Source organism: Orycteropus afer, unplaced genomic scaffold (genome assembly GCF_000298275.1).
Source record: "Orycteropus afer afer isolate SDZICR_OR568_19922 unplaced genomic scaffold, OryAfe1.0 scaffold00018, whole genome shotgun sequence".
Classification (NCBI taxonomy): Eukaryota; Metazoa; Chordata; class Mammalia; order Tubulidentata; family Orycteropodidae; genus Orycteropus; species Orycteropus afer.
This window is the reverse complement of record NW_006921605.1, coordinates 186,492-203,887: the sequence shown is the minus strand read 5'-3', so window position 1 is coordinate 203,887 and position 17,396 is coordinate 186,492. Positions and strand designations below refer to the sequence as shown.

General features: G+C 40.6%; 1 protein-coding gene across 1 annotated transcript in view; it reads right to left on the bottom strand.

Annotated features, from left to right (window-relative positions):
- B3GNTL1 (UDP-GlcNAc:betaGal beta-1,3-N-acetylglucosaminyltransferase like 1) overlaps window positions 1-17,396 on the bottom strand; it is a 285,413-nt gene that overhangs the window by 218,471 nt on the left and 49,546 nt on the right. The window contains exons 3-4 of the mRNA XM_007959785.1: window positions 10,146-10,262; window positions 9,946-10,045 (exon numbers count right to left, since the gene is read on the bottom strand). Of these exons, the coding sequence (XP_007957976.1) occupies window positions 9,946-10,045; window positions 10,146-10,262 (217 nt within the window). The remainder of the gene's footprint in view (window positions 1-9,945; window positions 10,046-10,145; window positions 10,263-17,396) is intronic.

The following is a 17,396-nucleotide window of genomic DNA, read 5'->3' as shown; positions in this document are numbered from 1 at the left end:
TATCTCAGGCTGTAAAGGAGCCTTCCCCAATCCTGAAGCCATGTTCTTCTTCATATAGTCCAGCTTCTCGAATTACCTGCTCAGCATACAGATTGAACAAGCACGGTGAAAGGATACAACCCAGATGTACTCCCTTCCTGATTTTAAACCATGCTATGTCCCCTCTTTCTGTTCAAATGACAGTCTCCTGGTCTATGTACAGGTTCCTCATGAGTAGAATTAAGTGTTCTGGAATTCCCATTCTTCTCAATGGTATCCACAATTTGTTGTGATCCACACAATTGAATGCCTTTGCATAGTCAATAAAACACAAATAAACATCATCCTGGTATTCTCTGCTTTGAGCCAAAATCCATCTAACATTAGCTATGATATCCCTTGCACCACATCCCCTTCTGAATCCAGCTGGCATCTCTGGAAGTTCTCTGTCTATATACTGCTGCAACTGTTGAATTATCTTCAGTAAGATTTTACTTGCATGTGATATTGATGATACTGTTCAATAATTTCTACATTCTGTGGGATCACCTTTCTTTGGAATGGGTACAAATATGGATCTCTTCCAGTCAGTTGGCCAGGTAGCTATCCTCCAAATCTCTTGGCATAGATAAGTTATTGCCTCCAGTCCAGGATCCATTTGTTGAAGTATCTCAATGGGTATGCTGTCAATTCCCAAAGCTTTGTTTTTTGCCAATTCCTTCAGTGCAGCTTTGACTTCTTCCTTCAGTACCATTGATTATTGATCATATGCCACCTCCTGAAATGGATGATCACCTACCAATTCTTTTTGGTACAGTAACTCTGTATTCCTTCCATCTTCTTTTGATGTTTTCTGCATCATTCAATGTTTTCCCCACAGAATCTTTCAATATTGCAACTCGAGGCTTGAATTTTTTCCTCAGTTCTTTCAGCTTGAGAAATGCCAAGCATGTTCTTCCCTTTGGTTTTCTAACTCCAAGTCTTTGCACATATCATTATAATAACTGACTTTGCTTTCTCAAGCTGTTCTTTGAAATTTTCTGTTTAGCTCTTTTATCTTGTCATTTCTTCCATTTGCATTAGCTACTCTCTGTTCAAGGACAAGTTTCAGAGTATCTTCTGACATCCATTTTGGTCTTTTCTTCCTTTTCTGTCTTTTTGATGACCTCTTGCTTTCTTCATGGATGATGTTCTTGATGTCATCCCACAATTCCTCTGGTTTTCAGTCACTGGGGTTCAATGCATCAAATCTATTCTTTAGATGGTCTCTAAATTCAAGATCATATTTTGGCTCTTGTGGACTTCTTTTAATTGTCTTCAGCTTCAACTTGAACTTGCATATGAGCAGTTGATGGGCTGTTCCACAGTTAGCTCCTGGCCTTGTTTTAGCTAAAGATATTGAGCTTCTCCATCATCTCTTGCCACAAATGTAGTTAATCTGATTCCTGTGTACCCTGTCTGGTGAAGGCCATGTGTATTGCTGCCATTTGTGTTGTTGAAAAAACTTATTTGCAACGAGTAAGTCATTGGTCTTGCAAAATTCTATCATGCAATTTCCAGCAACATTTCCATCACTCAGGCCATATTTTCCAACTACCAGTAATTCTTGTTTCCAACTTTCACATTCCAGTCACCAGTGAAAACTAACATATCTTGATTACATTCGGTCAATTTCAGACTGCAGAAGCTGGTAAAATCTTCAATTTCTTCATCTTTGGCTTTGGTGGTTGGTGTGTAGATTTGAATAATAGTAGTATTAACTGGTCTTCCTTGTAGGCGTATGGATATTATCCTGTCACTGACAGCACTATACTTCAGGACAGATCTTGAAACACTCTTTATGATGATGAATGTGACACCATTCCTCTTCGATTTGTCATTCCTGGCATAGTAGATCACCTGGTTGGTTGTCTAATTCAAAATGACCCAAACCAGACCATTTCAGCTCACTAATGCCTAGGATATCGATTTTTATGCATTCCATTTCATTTTTGACAACTTCCAATTTTTCTAGATTCATACTTTGTACATTCCATGTTCTTATTATTAATGGATGTTTGGAGCTGTTTCTTCTCATCTTGACATATGCCACATCAGCAAATGGGGGTCCTGAAAGCTTTCCTCTATGCACACCATTAAGGTCAGCTCTACTCTGAGGAGGCAGCTTTTCTCCAGTCGTATTTTGAGTGCCTTCAGACCTGAGGGCCTCACCTTCCAGCACTAGATCACACAATGTTTCACTGGTACTCATAAGGTTTTCACTGGCCAATTCTTTGAGAAGTGGATGGCCCCCTCCTTCTTCTGAATCTTAGTCTGGAAGCTCTACTGAAACATGTCCACCATGGGTAACACTGCTAGCATTTTGAAACACTGGTGGCATAGCCTCCAGCCTCACAGCAACACTCAAGCCATCACAACAGGACAAACTGACAGACAAGTTTGTCCCCCTAGCTGTTTTGGGAGCTCTGGTAGCATAGTGCCTAAGGTACCTGACCACTAACCAGAACGCTGGAGGTTCAAACCCACCAGCCACTCCTCGAGAAGGAAGGTTGGGCAATCTACTTCCATAGTGATACTGCCTCGGAAACCCAAGGAGGGGTCGCTATGAGTCGGGTCTGACTCAATGGCACATAACAACAACAACAACAGCTGTTCTACACTGCTTTGCTCATTTCCTGATCTCACCTGCCCTGCTCACTTATTCAGCCTGCCCCAGGGGCAAATACCCACCTTCTGCTAGTCCCAGAGCTGGCTTACTGAGGCCTTTACTGACTATGCAAAGGTATTTAACTGTGTGAATCATAACAAATTGTGGATAACATTGTGAAGAACGGGTATTCCAGAACACTTAATTGTGCTCATTAGGAACCTGTACATAGACTAAAAGGCAGTCGTTCGAACAGAACAAGGGGATACTGCATGGTTTAAAATCAAGAAAGGTGTGAGTCAGGATTATATCCTTTCACCATATTTATTTAATCTGTATGCTGAACAAATGATTTGAGAAGCTGGACTAAATGAAGAAGAACAGGGAATCAGGATTAGAGAAAAACTCATTAACAACTTGTGATATGCAGATGACACAACCTTGCTTGCTGAAAGTGAAGAAGACTTTTGCCACTTACTGATGAAGATCAGAGACTATAGCCTTCAGTATGGACTGTACGTCAACATAAAGAAAGCAAAAATTCTCACAAGTGAACCAATAAACAACATTACGATCAATGGAGAAAAAAATTGAAGCTGTCAAGGGTTTCATTTAACTTGATCCACAAATAACATCCACAGAAGAAGTAGCCAAGAAATCAAATGACATACTGCATTGGGTAAATCTGCTGCAACAGACCTCTTTAAAGGATACTATGAACGCAAAGGTGCGCCTGACACAAGCCATGGTATTTACAAGAGCCTTACACACATGTGAGAGGTGGACAACGAATAATGAAGACTGCAGAAGAACTGATGCATTTGAGTTACAGGACTGGTGAAGATTACTGAATGTACCATGGTCTGCTAGAGGAATGAACAAATCTGTCTTATAGGATGTACAGTTGGAATGCTCCTTAGAAGTGAGAATGCCCACACTTCATCTCTCATACTTTGGTCTTATTGTCAGAAAGGACCAGTCCCTGGAGAAGTAGAGTGTCAGTGAAAAGGGGAAGACCCTCAATGAGATGGATTGACACAATGGCTGTAATGATGGGATCAAGCATGGCAACAACTGTGAGGATGGTGAAGGACGGGACAGTGTTTCATTCTGTTGTTCAAGGGTGGCTATGAGTTGGAACCAACTTGATGGCACCTAACAACAATATGTTCAGGAACGTTTAAACAATGTTTGTGGGTGGGCCCAAAGAGCTTTGAGACAAACCTCCTGGGTCCAGACCCCAGATCTGCCAATGACTTGATGCATTCACTCTGAGTAAATCACTCAGTCCTTGCAAGGATAATGACAGCACTCACCCAGAGTACTGAGACAAGAACTACATGAGATCCTACAGTGAGAATCAGTAAGGGAGGTGACTATGATGATGTTGCTGCTGCCTATCAAGGCTAGCTGCAAGGGATGGTCACGCTCCCAAAGGAGTCACCCAAAACTGACAGAAAAATAAGAAAGGAGATAAAAAGAAATACTAAGGACAAGTGCTATTACTAAATAGCAGATTCAGCTGCACTACTCTAACCTCTCTGAGAGCCACAATGAATGAGCTATCTCTCTACTCCTACCAAGCTACCACCATCCAATTATATCCTGAAAATTATAGAGTAGTTGCTGAAAGCTTGTGTGTTTTCAAGTCACAAGTTACATTTGAATAGGACCTAGTGATACAGTAGAATATGAGGAGTATTCCAGAGGGGTCCCAACCTCTCAGCTTGGCTACTACCTGAAACATCAGGGAACTACAAGATTCACTCAGGATCAAGTCCATACAAAGTTAAGGCTGAAGCTACATTATTCCTGAGAATATTTTAAAGCAGCGGGTGGTGACCCTGGGTGGACATCAGTATTTCTTACAAAGCTTTTCAAATCCAATGCCTAGACTGTACTGCAGGCCAATCAAATGAGAATATCTTAGGGTGGGACCTGGCCATCAGTATTTTAAAGTTCCTTAGGTGATTCTAACAGGCAAGCAATGCTGAGGACTGCTATTTTAAAGAAAGACATGACTCCTAACACCTGTAGGAGTTCTACCCATCAGCTACAGATTTATCATTGGCCCTACCTCCACCTTTGCAATTCCATGTCAAGTATGCAGAACATATAGGCACATTTTCAGACATGTACAAACTCTAGGAATTAAATTAAATCAGGAAGGAAGTGTGTCAGGGTTGTATCCTTTCACCATACTTATTCAATCTGTATGCTGAGCAAATAATCTGAGAAGCTGGATTATATGAAGAAGAACATGGCATCAGGATTAGAGAAAGACTCATTAACAACCTGCAACATGCAAATGACACAACCTTGCTTTCTGAGAGTGAAGATGATTTGAAGCACATACTGATGAAAATTAAAAAGTACAGTCTGCAGTATGGACTACAACTCATTATAAAGAAAAAAAAAATCCTCACAACTGGACCTATAAGCAGCATCACGATAAATGGAGAAAAGATTGAAGTTGTCAAAGACTTCACATTACTTGGTTCTACAATTGATGCCAATGGAAACAGCAGTCAGGACCATCAGATGATGTACGGAACTGGGAAAATCAGCTGCAAAAGATAACTTTCAAGTGCTGAAGAGCAAAGATGTCTCCTTAAGGACTAAGGTGCACCTGACACAAGCCATATTTTCAATCCCCTCATATGCATGTGAGGGCTGGAGGGAGGCAGCATGTCTGGCCTCGCAGGAATAGGCCTTGGGCTACTGATGGTGATTCTGTCTTCTTCTTGCGCGGTTAGAGGAGGTCAGAAGATGTGGCTTCCTTGACCCTTTGGCACTATGGCAATATACTGAATGACGCAGGAGACATCAAAAGAAAATGGAAGGAATACACAGAGTCACTGTACCAAAAAGAATTGGTAGATGATCATCCATTTCAGGAGGTGGCATATGACCAAGAACCAATGGTACTGAAGGAAGAAATCAAAGCTGCACTGAGGGAAGTGGTGAAAAACAAGGCTCCAGAAATTGATGGGACACCCATTGAGATGTTTCAACAAATGGAAGCCATACTAGAGGCACTCATTCAGCTATGCCAGGAGATTTGGAAGACAACTACCAGGCCAACTGACTGGAAAAGATCCATATTTGTACCCACTCCAAAGAAAGATGATCTCACAGAATATGGAAATTATCGAACAATATCATTAGTATTACATGCAAGTAAAATCTTACTGAAGACAATTCAAAAATGGCTGCAGAAGTATATTGACAGAACTTATAGAAATGCAAGCTGGATTCAGAAGAGGAAGTGCAACGAGGGATATCACTGCTGATGTCAGATGAATCTTGGATGTGAGCAAAGAATACCAGAAAGATGTTTACTTGTGTTATTGACTATACAAAAGCATTTGATTGTGTGGATCATAACAAATTATGGATAACACTGAGAAGAATGGGAATTCCAGAACACTTAATTGTGCTCATGAGGAACTTGTCCATAGACCTGGAGGCTGTCGTTCGAAGCGAACAAGGGGACACTGCATGGTTTAAAATCAAGAAGGGAGTGCATCAGGACTGTATCCTTTCACCATACTTATTCAATCTGTATGCTGAATAAATAATCCAAGAAGCTGAACTATATGAAGAAGAATGTGGCATCAGGATTGGAGGAAAAATCAACAACCTACATTATGCAGATGACACAACTTTGCTTGCTCAAAGTGAGGATGACTCGAAACACTTACTGATGAAGACTGAAGATTGAAGTCTGCAATATGGATTGTACCTCAATATAAAGAAAACAAAAATCCTCACAAATGGACCAATAAGCAGCAGCATGATAAATGGAGAAAAGATTCAAGTTGTCAAAGACTTGTCATTACTTGGCTCTACGGTCAACACCAATGGAAGCAGCAGTCAAGATATCAGACATCATATAGCATTGGGCAAATCTGCTACAAAGGACCTCTTCCAAGTGTTGAAGAGCAAAGATGTTTCCTTGAAGACTAAGGTGCACTTGACACAAGCCATGGTATTTTCAATCACCTCATATGTATGTGAGAGCTGGACAATGAAAAAGGAAGACCAAAGAAGAAATCTGAGCTGTGGTGTTGGAGAAGAATGCTGAAAGTACTTTAGACTGCTGAAAGAACTAACAAATCTATCCTGGAAGAAGTGCAGCTGGAATGCTCCTTGGAAGTGAGAATGGCCAGACTTCGTCTCACCTACTTTGGTCATGTTGTAAGAAGGGAGCATTCCCTGCAGAGAGATATCATGCTTGGCAAAGTGGAGGGACAATGAAAAAGGGGAAGGCCCTCAACAAGACAAACTGACACAGTGGCTGCAATGGTGGGCTCAGGTACAGCAAGGATCATAGGGCTGGTACTGGACCAGGCAGTGTTTCGTTCTGCTGTACATGAGGTCTCTATGAGTCGGACACAACTCGATGGCACCTAACAAGAACAACCCAAGCCATAGTATTTTTAAACGCCTCAAAGCTATGTGAAAGCTGGACAATGCATAAGGAAGGCCAAAGAAGAACTGCTTCTTTTGAATTGTGATGCTGAAGAGGAATACTTAACACACCATTTAATGCCAGAAGAACAAATAAATCTGTTCTGGAAGAAGTGCAGCAAGAATGCTTCTTAGATGTGAAAATGGCCAGACTTCATCTCACCCACTTTGATTATGTTGTCAGAAGGGACTAGTTACTGGAGAAGGATATCATGCTTGGTAAAGTAGAGGGTCAGTAAAAGAAAAGACCTTCAATGAGATGGATTGACACAGAAGCTGCAACAACAGGCTCAAGTATACCAAGAATATGAGGATGGCACAGGCCTGGACAATGTTTCGTTCTGGTGTACACAGGGTCACTATGATGAGGAGCCAACTCAATGGCACCTAAGAACAACAACAAGAGTCTGAGGAGCAGAAAGAAAAACAACTGAGTAAAATAAACAAAGTCTAAGAGACCCATGTGATGGCATAAAGCACACCAACATAGGCACAATTAGAACCTCAGAAGGAGAGGAGAGAAATAGGCAGAAAGACTATCTCAAGAAACAATCACTGAAAACTTCCCAAGTCTGGTGAAAGACATTTCCCTCCACATCCAAGTCAATCTGCAAACTCCAACTAGGATAAACTGAAAAAAATCCACACCAAGACTGTTTGTATGACATATTATAATCAAACTGTTGAAAGTCAAAGAAAAAGAGAGAATCTTGAAAGCATCAAAAGGAAAGCAACTCATCATGTACAAGGGATCCCCAATATCTTATAAGGGATCCCCAATATCTCATCAAAATCATGGAGGCCCAAAGGCAGTGAAATGACCTTTAAAACACTGAAAGAAAAAATATGCAAACCAAGAATTCTACAACCGGCCAAACTATCTCTCATTAATGAAGATGAAATTAAAACATTTAAGATAAATCAAAGCTGAGAATGTTCATTATTAATAGAATTGACCTACAAGAAATCTTAAAGGGAGTCCTTCAGGTTTAAATGAAGGACATAAGACAGTAACTTAAAACCAAACAAAGAAATAAAGAACACCAATAAAGTTAACTACAGAAAAAAAAAAACCTCACTGCCATCAAGTTGATTCCAACTCATAATGACCCCCCACTGGTTTTGTGAGGCAGTATATCTTTACGGGGGTAGATTGCCCCATCTTCTTCCACGGAGTGGCTGGTGGGTTTGAACTGCCAACTTTCTGGTTAGCAGTCAAAATGCTTTAGGCACTTTTTTTCCAAGCTCTGGTGGCATAGTATCTAAGACATCTGACTGCTAACGAGATAGCTGGTGGTTCAAACCCACCAGCCACTCCTCAGGAAGACTGGGCAATCTACTTCCATAGGGATACTGCCTTGGAAACCCAAGGAGGGGTCGCTATGAGTCAAATCAACTTGATGATAGTGAGGTTGGTTTTGGTTAACATCATACTCTATGGTGAAAGGCTGAACACTTTTCCCCTAAAATCAGAAATAAGGATGCCCATTTTCACAACTTCTATTCAAAATTGTATTTGAAGTTCTGGCCATATCAATTATGCAAGAAAAAGAAATAAGGCATCCAAATTATAAAGGTCAAAGCAAAACAATCTGTACTCACAGATGACATGATCTTACATACAGAAAATCCTAAAGAATCCCCTGCAAAAAAAAAATCTCTTAAATAAATGAATTCAATGAAGCTGAAGGATACATCAACACACACACAAAAATTCTGTTGTATTTCTATATATTTGCAATGAACTACCTGCAAAGGAAATTAAGAAAACAATTCCATCTACAACAGCATCAGAATGAATAAAATACTGAAGAATTAATTTAACCAAGGAGGTTCAAGACTTGAGCACTGAAAACTACAAAGCAGTGATGGAAAAAAAAAAAAAAAATCAAACAAGACCTAAATAAAGGGAAAGATGCCTTATGTTCACAGAGGAAAGTACTTAATATTGTTAAGATGATAATATTCCCTATATTCATCTACAAATTCAAGGGTACATTTTACAGAAATGGAGAAACTGATGAAACTAAAATTCATAGGGAATTATAAGGATCCTAAATAGTTGGAATGTCTTCAAAAAGAAGAACCAAGTAGGAGGACCCACACTTCCTAAATTCAAAACTTACTACAAAGCTATAGCAATCAAAACAGTGTGGTTCTGGCATACAGGCAGATGTATATACCAATGGACTGAATGAGAGTCCAGAAATAATCCCATACATCTATACTTAATTGAAATAAAAAAGAGTTGAAATATAAAACAAAAAAATACACAGAAAATCAATGAAACCAAAAGCTAGTTCTTTAAGATTTATAAAATTGGACAAAATAAAAACTACTGCACAAGAAGAGAATTTTAACAATCAGAGGTAACCAATAATGATTAATCAGTCTGAAAATAAAAATACCCAATAGTTTTTTGTTACAATGAATAAGTAAAGAATGAGTAGCTGTCTTCTATAACTCCTTACCAAAATTTAAAACTTAGGTCCGGTAGGTTCTCAATAAGGAGCCCTCATGGCACAACAGTTAAGCGCTTGGCTGCTAGCCAAAAGGTTAGTGATTTGAACCCACCTAGAGGTTCTGTGGGAGAAATATGTGGCAATTTGCTCCTGTAAAGACTACAGCATTGTAAACGCTGAGTCAGTTCTACTCTGTTATATGGGGTCATTATGAGTCAAAATTTTGTTGACAGCATCTAAAACCACAAGTGCTCAATAAGTAGTAGCCTCAACTTTACTGAGAACATTTTTCACCAGGATTTAAACAACATGAAACTATTTAAGTATGAAAATTGTTAAGACTATTGATTACAATTGAATAATAAATTAAACATGTTTACCAACCTCCTCGGGGAGAAAGAGAATCATGACCTCCAATGACCACAAGGATACCAGAATCTTCTAACTTCACTTTCCATTTTTCAATTATAGTCATAGACTTGTCCTAAAAGCACAGTGATATTGACAGATCAGGAAGTTCACTTCACAACACTCTAACCTAAATTACACAAGGTTAAACCACCCAACAGGAAGTCCATAAATACCTGACTGGCATCATTGAAGACTGAGAGCTCCATGGTTCCTTCAAAGTCCTGCTGTAAAACAGACTTCAAACACTCATCCAACCAGCGTTCAGCATTGTGCACTGGGAGAATAATAGACTGGAATTGAAAAGAAATATATTAGCAAACAGAAAACTAAAATTCCCTTCCCACTACTCTAATTTACTTCCCTAATACCATCAGCACGATGCTCATTTCCAAAGGAATTTACAGAATAACGCAGAATAAGACTTCCAAGGAAAGAATACAAACCAAAAACCACTCACTGCCATCAAGTCAGAACCAACTCATAGCGACCCCTTCTTGGGTTTCTGAGGTGGTATCACTACAGAAGTAGATCGTCCCATCTTCCTTTCAAGGAAGATTTGAACCACCAGCCATCTGGTTAGCAGTTGAATGCCTCAGGCCCTATGCCACCAGAGCTCCTAAGGAAAGAATATGTCCTCACAAATCTCACAAATGAAAGGTGTCTCTTCTTCCTTACCAAGCCCTCAACATTCCTTTGCTCCACAAGATTTATTGTTATAGATGTCCTGGTCTTTTCAATGCCTTTAAAGGAACAAAAAATCTGAAAGCCATCAAAATGTTTTCCCCAATAGTAACTCCAATGTGTTTTTCTAATCATTAGTCATAAATATCATGATGTTGTTTGTATCTATGCATCTTCTAACCTATTCCTGATAGTAACTGATAGGTAGGTCTTCTCCTTGGTGGGATAAGCATTTTCAGTGAACTAGGATGTTAGAGAAATGCAACAAAGAAATCCTTTAAAGTACCCACTAACACAATGCTTTAACAAAGCCATGGGGAGGGGATGTATTTAAAGAACCCAGCTGAGCAAATGATACCTGTGAAGTCCATTTCTTTATTCCTTTGTTCTACGTGTTAGTTTACAGCTGTTTTGGCAATGGAGTTACCCTTTTCACATAGAGCCCAACAAATCAAATAAGTAATATCTAAAGCAGTATAGAGTAAAACCAGTGAAACTTAACAGCAAAAACCTATCAACAAAACAACTGATTACAAGAACTGTTATAGTTTTATATATTACCATATTCATCAGTGTAGAAAAATACACAAAAGTTACAAATTACAGAGCTCACCCTTGAATCTATACCCTAATAAAGAGAAGTGACACATTCCTAAACAAGAAAATAGAAATATAGGCACTCAGGTTACTGTGTGTGTGAAGAGTGTGGTGGTGGTGTTGTTGTTAGGTGCCGTCAAGTCATCTCCGACTCATAGTGACCCTATGCACAGCAGAACGAAACACTGCCTGGTCCTGTGCCAGTCTCACGATCCTTGCTATACCTGACCCCATCACTGCACCACTGTGTCAATCCATCTCTGAGGGCCTTCCCCTTCTTCATTGATCCTCCACTTTACCAAGCATGAGATCCTTCTCCAGGGAATGGCGCCTTCTGAAAACATGACCAAAGTAGGTGAGATGAAGTCTGGCCATTCTCTCTTCCAAAGGGCATTTCAGCTGCACTTCCTCCAGCACAGATCTGGTAGTTTTTTTAGCAGTCCATGGAACTTTCAGTATTCTTCGCCAGCACCACAACTCAAAAGCATCAACTCTTCTTCGGTCTTCCTTATTCACTGTCCAGCTCTCACATGCATATGAGACGACTGAAAATACCATGGCTTGTATCAGGTGCACCTTAGTCCTCAAGGAGATATCTTTGCTCTTCAGCACTTGAAAGAGGTCCTTTGCAGCCAATTTGCCCAATGCTATATGTCATCTGATGTCCTGACTGCTGCTTCTGTTGGCATTGATTGTAGAACCAGGCAATGTGAAGTCTCTGACAACTTTAATCTTTTCTCCATTTATCGTGATGCTGCTTATAGGTCCAGTGGTGATGCCAGACACCCAAACGCGGGAGGCGTGGGAGGAGCCAGGGCTGAGACAGAGCCACAGGAACCCAGGTAAGGCCAAGCAGACAGGCCACGCACCCAGATGCAGGAGGTGGGGGAAGAGCCGGAGCCAAGACAGAGCCACAGGAACCCAGGTAGGGGCAAGCAGACCGGCCACGCACCCCTACACAGGAGACGGGGAAGGAGCCAGGGCTGAGATAGAGCCAAGGGATCCAGGTAAGGGAAGGGAGACACCCAAGAGATGGGGGGGGGGGGGCAAGGATAATAGAGCCACAAGATCCTGGTAAAGGGAGGGCAGAGAGGTTTCAAAAAGCAAAGGAAGACAAACTTGTCTGTCAGTTTGTCATACTGTGGTGGCATATTGCTGTGAGGCTTGAGGATGTGCCACTAATGTCTCAAATGCCAACAGGGTTGAACATGGTGCACAGGTTTCAATGCAGCTTACAGACTGAGAAAGACTAGGAGGAAGGAAAAGGCCATCCACTTCTCAAAGAATTGGCCAAGGAAAACCTTATGAATAGCAGAGAAACACTGATACATTACTGGGCAATTTTATGAATAGTCCTGAAACACTGTCCAATACAGTACAGGAAGACCACCTCTTAGGTTGGAAGGCATCAAAATACAAGTGTGAAAGAGCTGCATCATCAGAGTAGAACCAACCTTAATGATAAAGATAAAGTAAAGCGTTCAGGACCTCCATTTGCTGATGTGGCATGACTCACTTTAAGGAGAAACAGATGCAAACGTCCACTAACAATCGGAACATGGAATGTATGAAGTATGAATCTAGGAAAATTGGAAGTTGTCAAAAATGAAATGAAATACATGACGATTGATATCCTAGGCATTAGTGAGCTGAAATGGACCAGTTTTGGTCATTTTGAATCAGATAACCATATGATCTACTATCCCAGGAATGAAAGTTTGAAGAGGAATGGTGTGACATTCATCATCACAAAGGATGCTTCAAGATCTGTCTTGAAGTACAATGCTGTCAGTGATAGGATAATATCCATACGCCTACAAGGAAGACCAGTTAATACTACTATTATTCAAATTTATGCACCAACCACCAAAGTCAAAGACAAAGAAATTGAAGATTTTTATCAATTTCTGTAGTCTGAAATTGACTGAACATACAATCAAGATATGTTAATTATCACGGATGACTGGAATGCAAAAGTTGGAAACAAAGAAGAATTACCAGTAGTTGGAAAATTTGGCCTTGCTGACAGAAATAACGCTGGAGACCGCAGGATAGAATTTTGCAAGATCAATGACTTACTCATTGCAAATATCTTTTTCCAGCAACACAAATGGCGACTATACACATGGACATCACCAGATGGAGTACACAGGAATCAGACTGACTACATCTGGGGCAAGAGGTGACAGAAAAGCTCAACATCTTTAGCCAAAACAAGGCCAGGAGCTGATGATGGAAAAGACCATCAACTGCTCATATGAAAATTTAACTTGAAGTTAAAGACAATTAAAACAAGTTCACGAGAGCCAAAATATCTTTGAATATATCCTTCCTGAATTTAGAGACCATCTAAAAAATAGATTTGAACACCAATGACAAAAAAACCAGAAGAATTATGGGATGACATCAAGAGCATCATCCATGAAGAAAGCAAAAGGTCATTAGAAAGATGAGAAAGGAAGAAGAAAACAAAATGGATGTCAGAAGAGACTCTGAAAATTGCCCTTGAGCAGAGAGTAGTTAAAGCAAATGGAAGAAATGACAAGATCAAAGAGCTGACAGATTTCAAAGGGCAGCTCGACCAGACAAAGCCAATTACTATAATGAAATGTGCAAAGACCTAGACTTAGAAAACCAAAAGGAAGAACACGCTCAGCATTTCTCAAGCTGAAAGAACTGAGGAAAAAAATTAAGCCTGGTGTTGCAATACTGAAAGATTCTATGGACAAAATATTTCATGATGCAGGAAGCATCAAAAGAAGATGTAAGGAATACACAGAGTCATGCGCCAAAAGGACCTGGTTGATCTTTATCCATTTCAAGAGGTGGCATATGATCAAGAACCAATGATACTGAAGGAAGAAGTTGAAGCTACACTGAAGGAACTGGCAAAGAACAAGGCACCAGGAATTGACGAATACCCATTGAGATGTTTCAACAAATGGATGGACTGGAGGCACTCACTCGGTTATCCCAAAAGATCTGAAAGACAGCTACCTGGTCAACTGACTGGAAGAGATCCATATTTATACCCAATCCAAAGAAAGGTGATCCCACAGAATGTGGAAATTATCAAACAATATCATTAATACTGCACACACAAGTAAAATCTTACTGAAGATAATTCAAAAATGGTCACAGCAATATATTGACAGAGAACTTCCAGAAATGCAAGCTGGATTCAGAAGAGGACACGGAATGAGGGATATCATTGCTGATGTCAGATAGATCTTGGCTCAAAGAAAGAATACCAGAAAGATGATTACTTACGTTTTATTGACTATACAAAGGCATTTGATTGTGTGGATCATAACAAATTATGGGTAACATTGAGAAGAACAGGAATTCCAGAACACTTAATTTCCTCATAAGGAACTGTGTTAGATTGGGTTCTCTAGAGAAGCAAAACCAGTAAAGCTTATAGAGAGAGAGAGAGAGAGAGAGAGAAATTTATCTTAGGAAAATGGCTCACATATGTATAGAAGCTGGCAAGTCCCAAGTTATTGGATCAAACGTCAAACTGGAGGCTTTTCCCAACTCACGCAGTTGCAGGGGCTGAGAAGCTCAAGGTTGGCAGGCAGTATACTGGCTGTTGACTGCAACAAATGACAAATCCAAGATCTTCAGGCCAAATGGTGGATTATTCGTTCACGGACAGCTGTAGGCAACGCAACAGAATCCCAATTCACAGAAGAGTGTCTTTCCCAGGATGTCCATAAATATACTGGAAGCAGGCCACACCCCTAGGGAAACTCCGTTTCAATGGACTGGCTGCTCAAAGCATATATATCTGATTCCATCATTGGAACAACCCACATCACAATTGCTTAAACCACACAGAATTGTGGTCCAGCCAAGCTGACACATACCTTCAACTATCACACCTTCTCATTGCAGTGACCCACCACTTGAGAAAATGCCGAGTGTGTTCTTCCCTTCTAGATTTCTAACTCCAAGTCTCTGTGCATTTCATTACAGTAATTGGCTTCGTCTTCTCAAGCTTCTCTTTGAAACCTTCTGTTCAGCTCTTTGATTGTGTCATTTCTTCCATTTGCCTTAGCTACTCTCTGCTCAAGGGCAAGTTTCAGAGACTCTTCTGACATCCATTCTGGTCTTTTCTTCCTTTCTTGTCTTTTTAATGACCTCTTGCTTTCTTCATGGATGATGTTCTTGATGTCATCCCACAATTCCTCTGGTTTTCAGTCACTGACATTCAATGCATCGAATCTGCTCTTTAAATGGTCTCTAAATTCAGGAGGGATATTATCAAGGTCATATTTTGACTCTTGTGGACTTTTTTTAATTGTCTTCAATTTCAACTTGAATGTGCATATAAGCAGTTGATGGTCTGTTCCACAATCAGCTCCTGACCTTGTTTTGGCTTAAGATATCGAACTTCTCCATCACCTCTTGCCACAGATTTAGCCAATCTGATTCTTGTTCATTCCATCTGGTGAAGTTCATGCATATGCCATCACTTATGTTGTTGAAAAAGGTTATTTGCAATTAATAACTCATTGGTCTTGCAAAATTCTATCATGTGATCTCCAGCATTATTTCTATCACCAAGGCTGTATTTTTCCAACTACCAGTAACTCTTCTTTGTTTCCAACTTTTGCATTCCAATCACCAGTGATAATTAACACATCTTGATTGCATGGTTGGTCAATTTCAGACTGCAGAAGTTGGTAGAAATCTTCAATTTCCTCATCTTTGGCTTTGGTGGTTGGTGCACAGATTTGAATAGTATGAGTATTAACTGATCTTCCTTGTAGGCATATGGATATTATCCTATCACTGACACTATTGTACTTTAGGATAGATCTTGAAAAGCCTTTGTGACAATGAATGCCACACCATTCCTCTTCAATTTGTCATTCCCAGCATAGTAGATTATATGATTGACTGATTCAAAATGGCCAAAACCAGTCCATTTCAGCTCACTAATGCCTAGGATAGGTGCACTGGTGGCGTAGCACCTAAGGCACTTGACTGCTAACCAGAAGGCTGGTGGTTCAAACCCACCAGCCACTCCTCAGAAGGAAGATGGGGCAATCTACTTCCGTAGTGATACTGCCTCAGAAACCCAAGGAGGGGTCGCTATGAGTCAGGTCCGACTCGATGGCAAATAACAACAACAACAACAATGCCTAGGATACCAATCTTTACACGGTCCATTTCCTTTCTCACAACTTTCAGTGTTCCTAGATTCATAGTTCGTACATTCCATGTTCCAATTATTAATGGATTTTGCATGTTTCTACTCATTTTGAGTCATGCCACATCAGCCAATGGAGGTCCTGAAAGCTTTACTCCATCCATATTGTTAAGGTCATCTCTACTCTGAGGAGTCAGTTCTTCCCCAGTCAAATTTTGAATGCCTTCCATTCTGATGTGCTCATCTTCTGACACTATATGAGACAATGTTTCGGGGCTATTCATAAAGTTTTCCAGTAATATATCAGACAGTGTTTCACTGCTATTCCTAAGGTTTTCACTGGCCAATTGTTTGAGAAGTGGATGGCCTCTTCCTTCTACCAAGTCTGTCTAAACCCAGAAGGTCCGCTGAAGCGTGCCCGTAGCATAGTGCCAAAGGCACTTGACTGCTAACCAGAAGGCTGGAAGTTCAAACCCACCAGCCACTCCTTGGAAGGAAGATGAGGCAATCTACTTCTGTAGTGATACTGCCTCGGAAACCCAAGGAGGGGTCACTATGAGTCAGGTCCGACTCGACGGCATGTAACAACAACAACAAAATGGGTAACCCTGCTGCCATTTTGCAACATGGTGGCATAGCCTCCAGCCTCACCTAAGCCATCAGAGGACAACAAACTGACGGACAAGTTCATCTCCTTTAGTTGTTCCTAACCCCTCTGCACCCACCTACCTCAGGGCCCAGCCTTAAAATCAAGCCTCCCCAAAAGGAAAAGCAGCCTCCAAGCCCCAGGCCTATCTACCTCAGGCCCAGGCCTTAAAATAGAACTGTGCCCAAACAAAGAGCAGCCCCTGAGCCCAGCACCCATCTACCTATTAATGTGTGATACACATATATTTTACATGTTGTTGTTGTTGTTAAGTGCCGTCGAGTCGTTTCCGACTCATAGCAACCCCATGCACAGCAGAACGAAACACTGCCCGATCCCGCA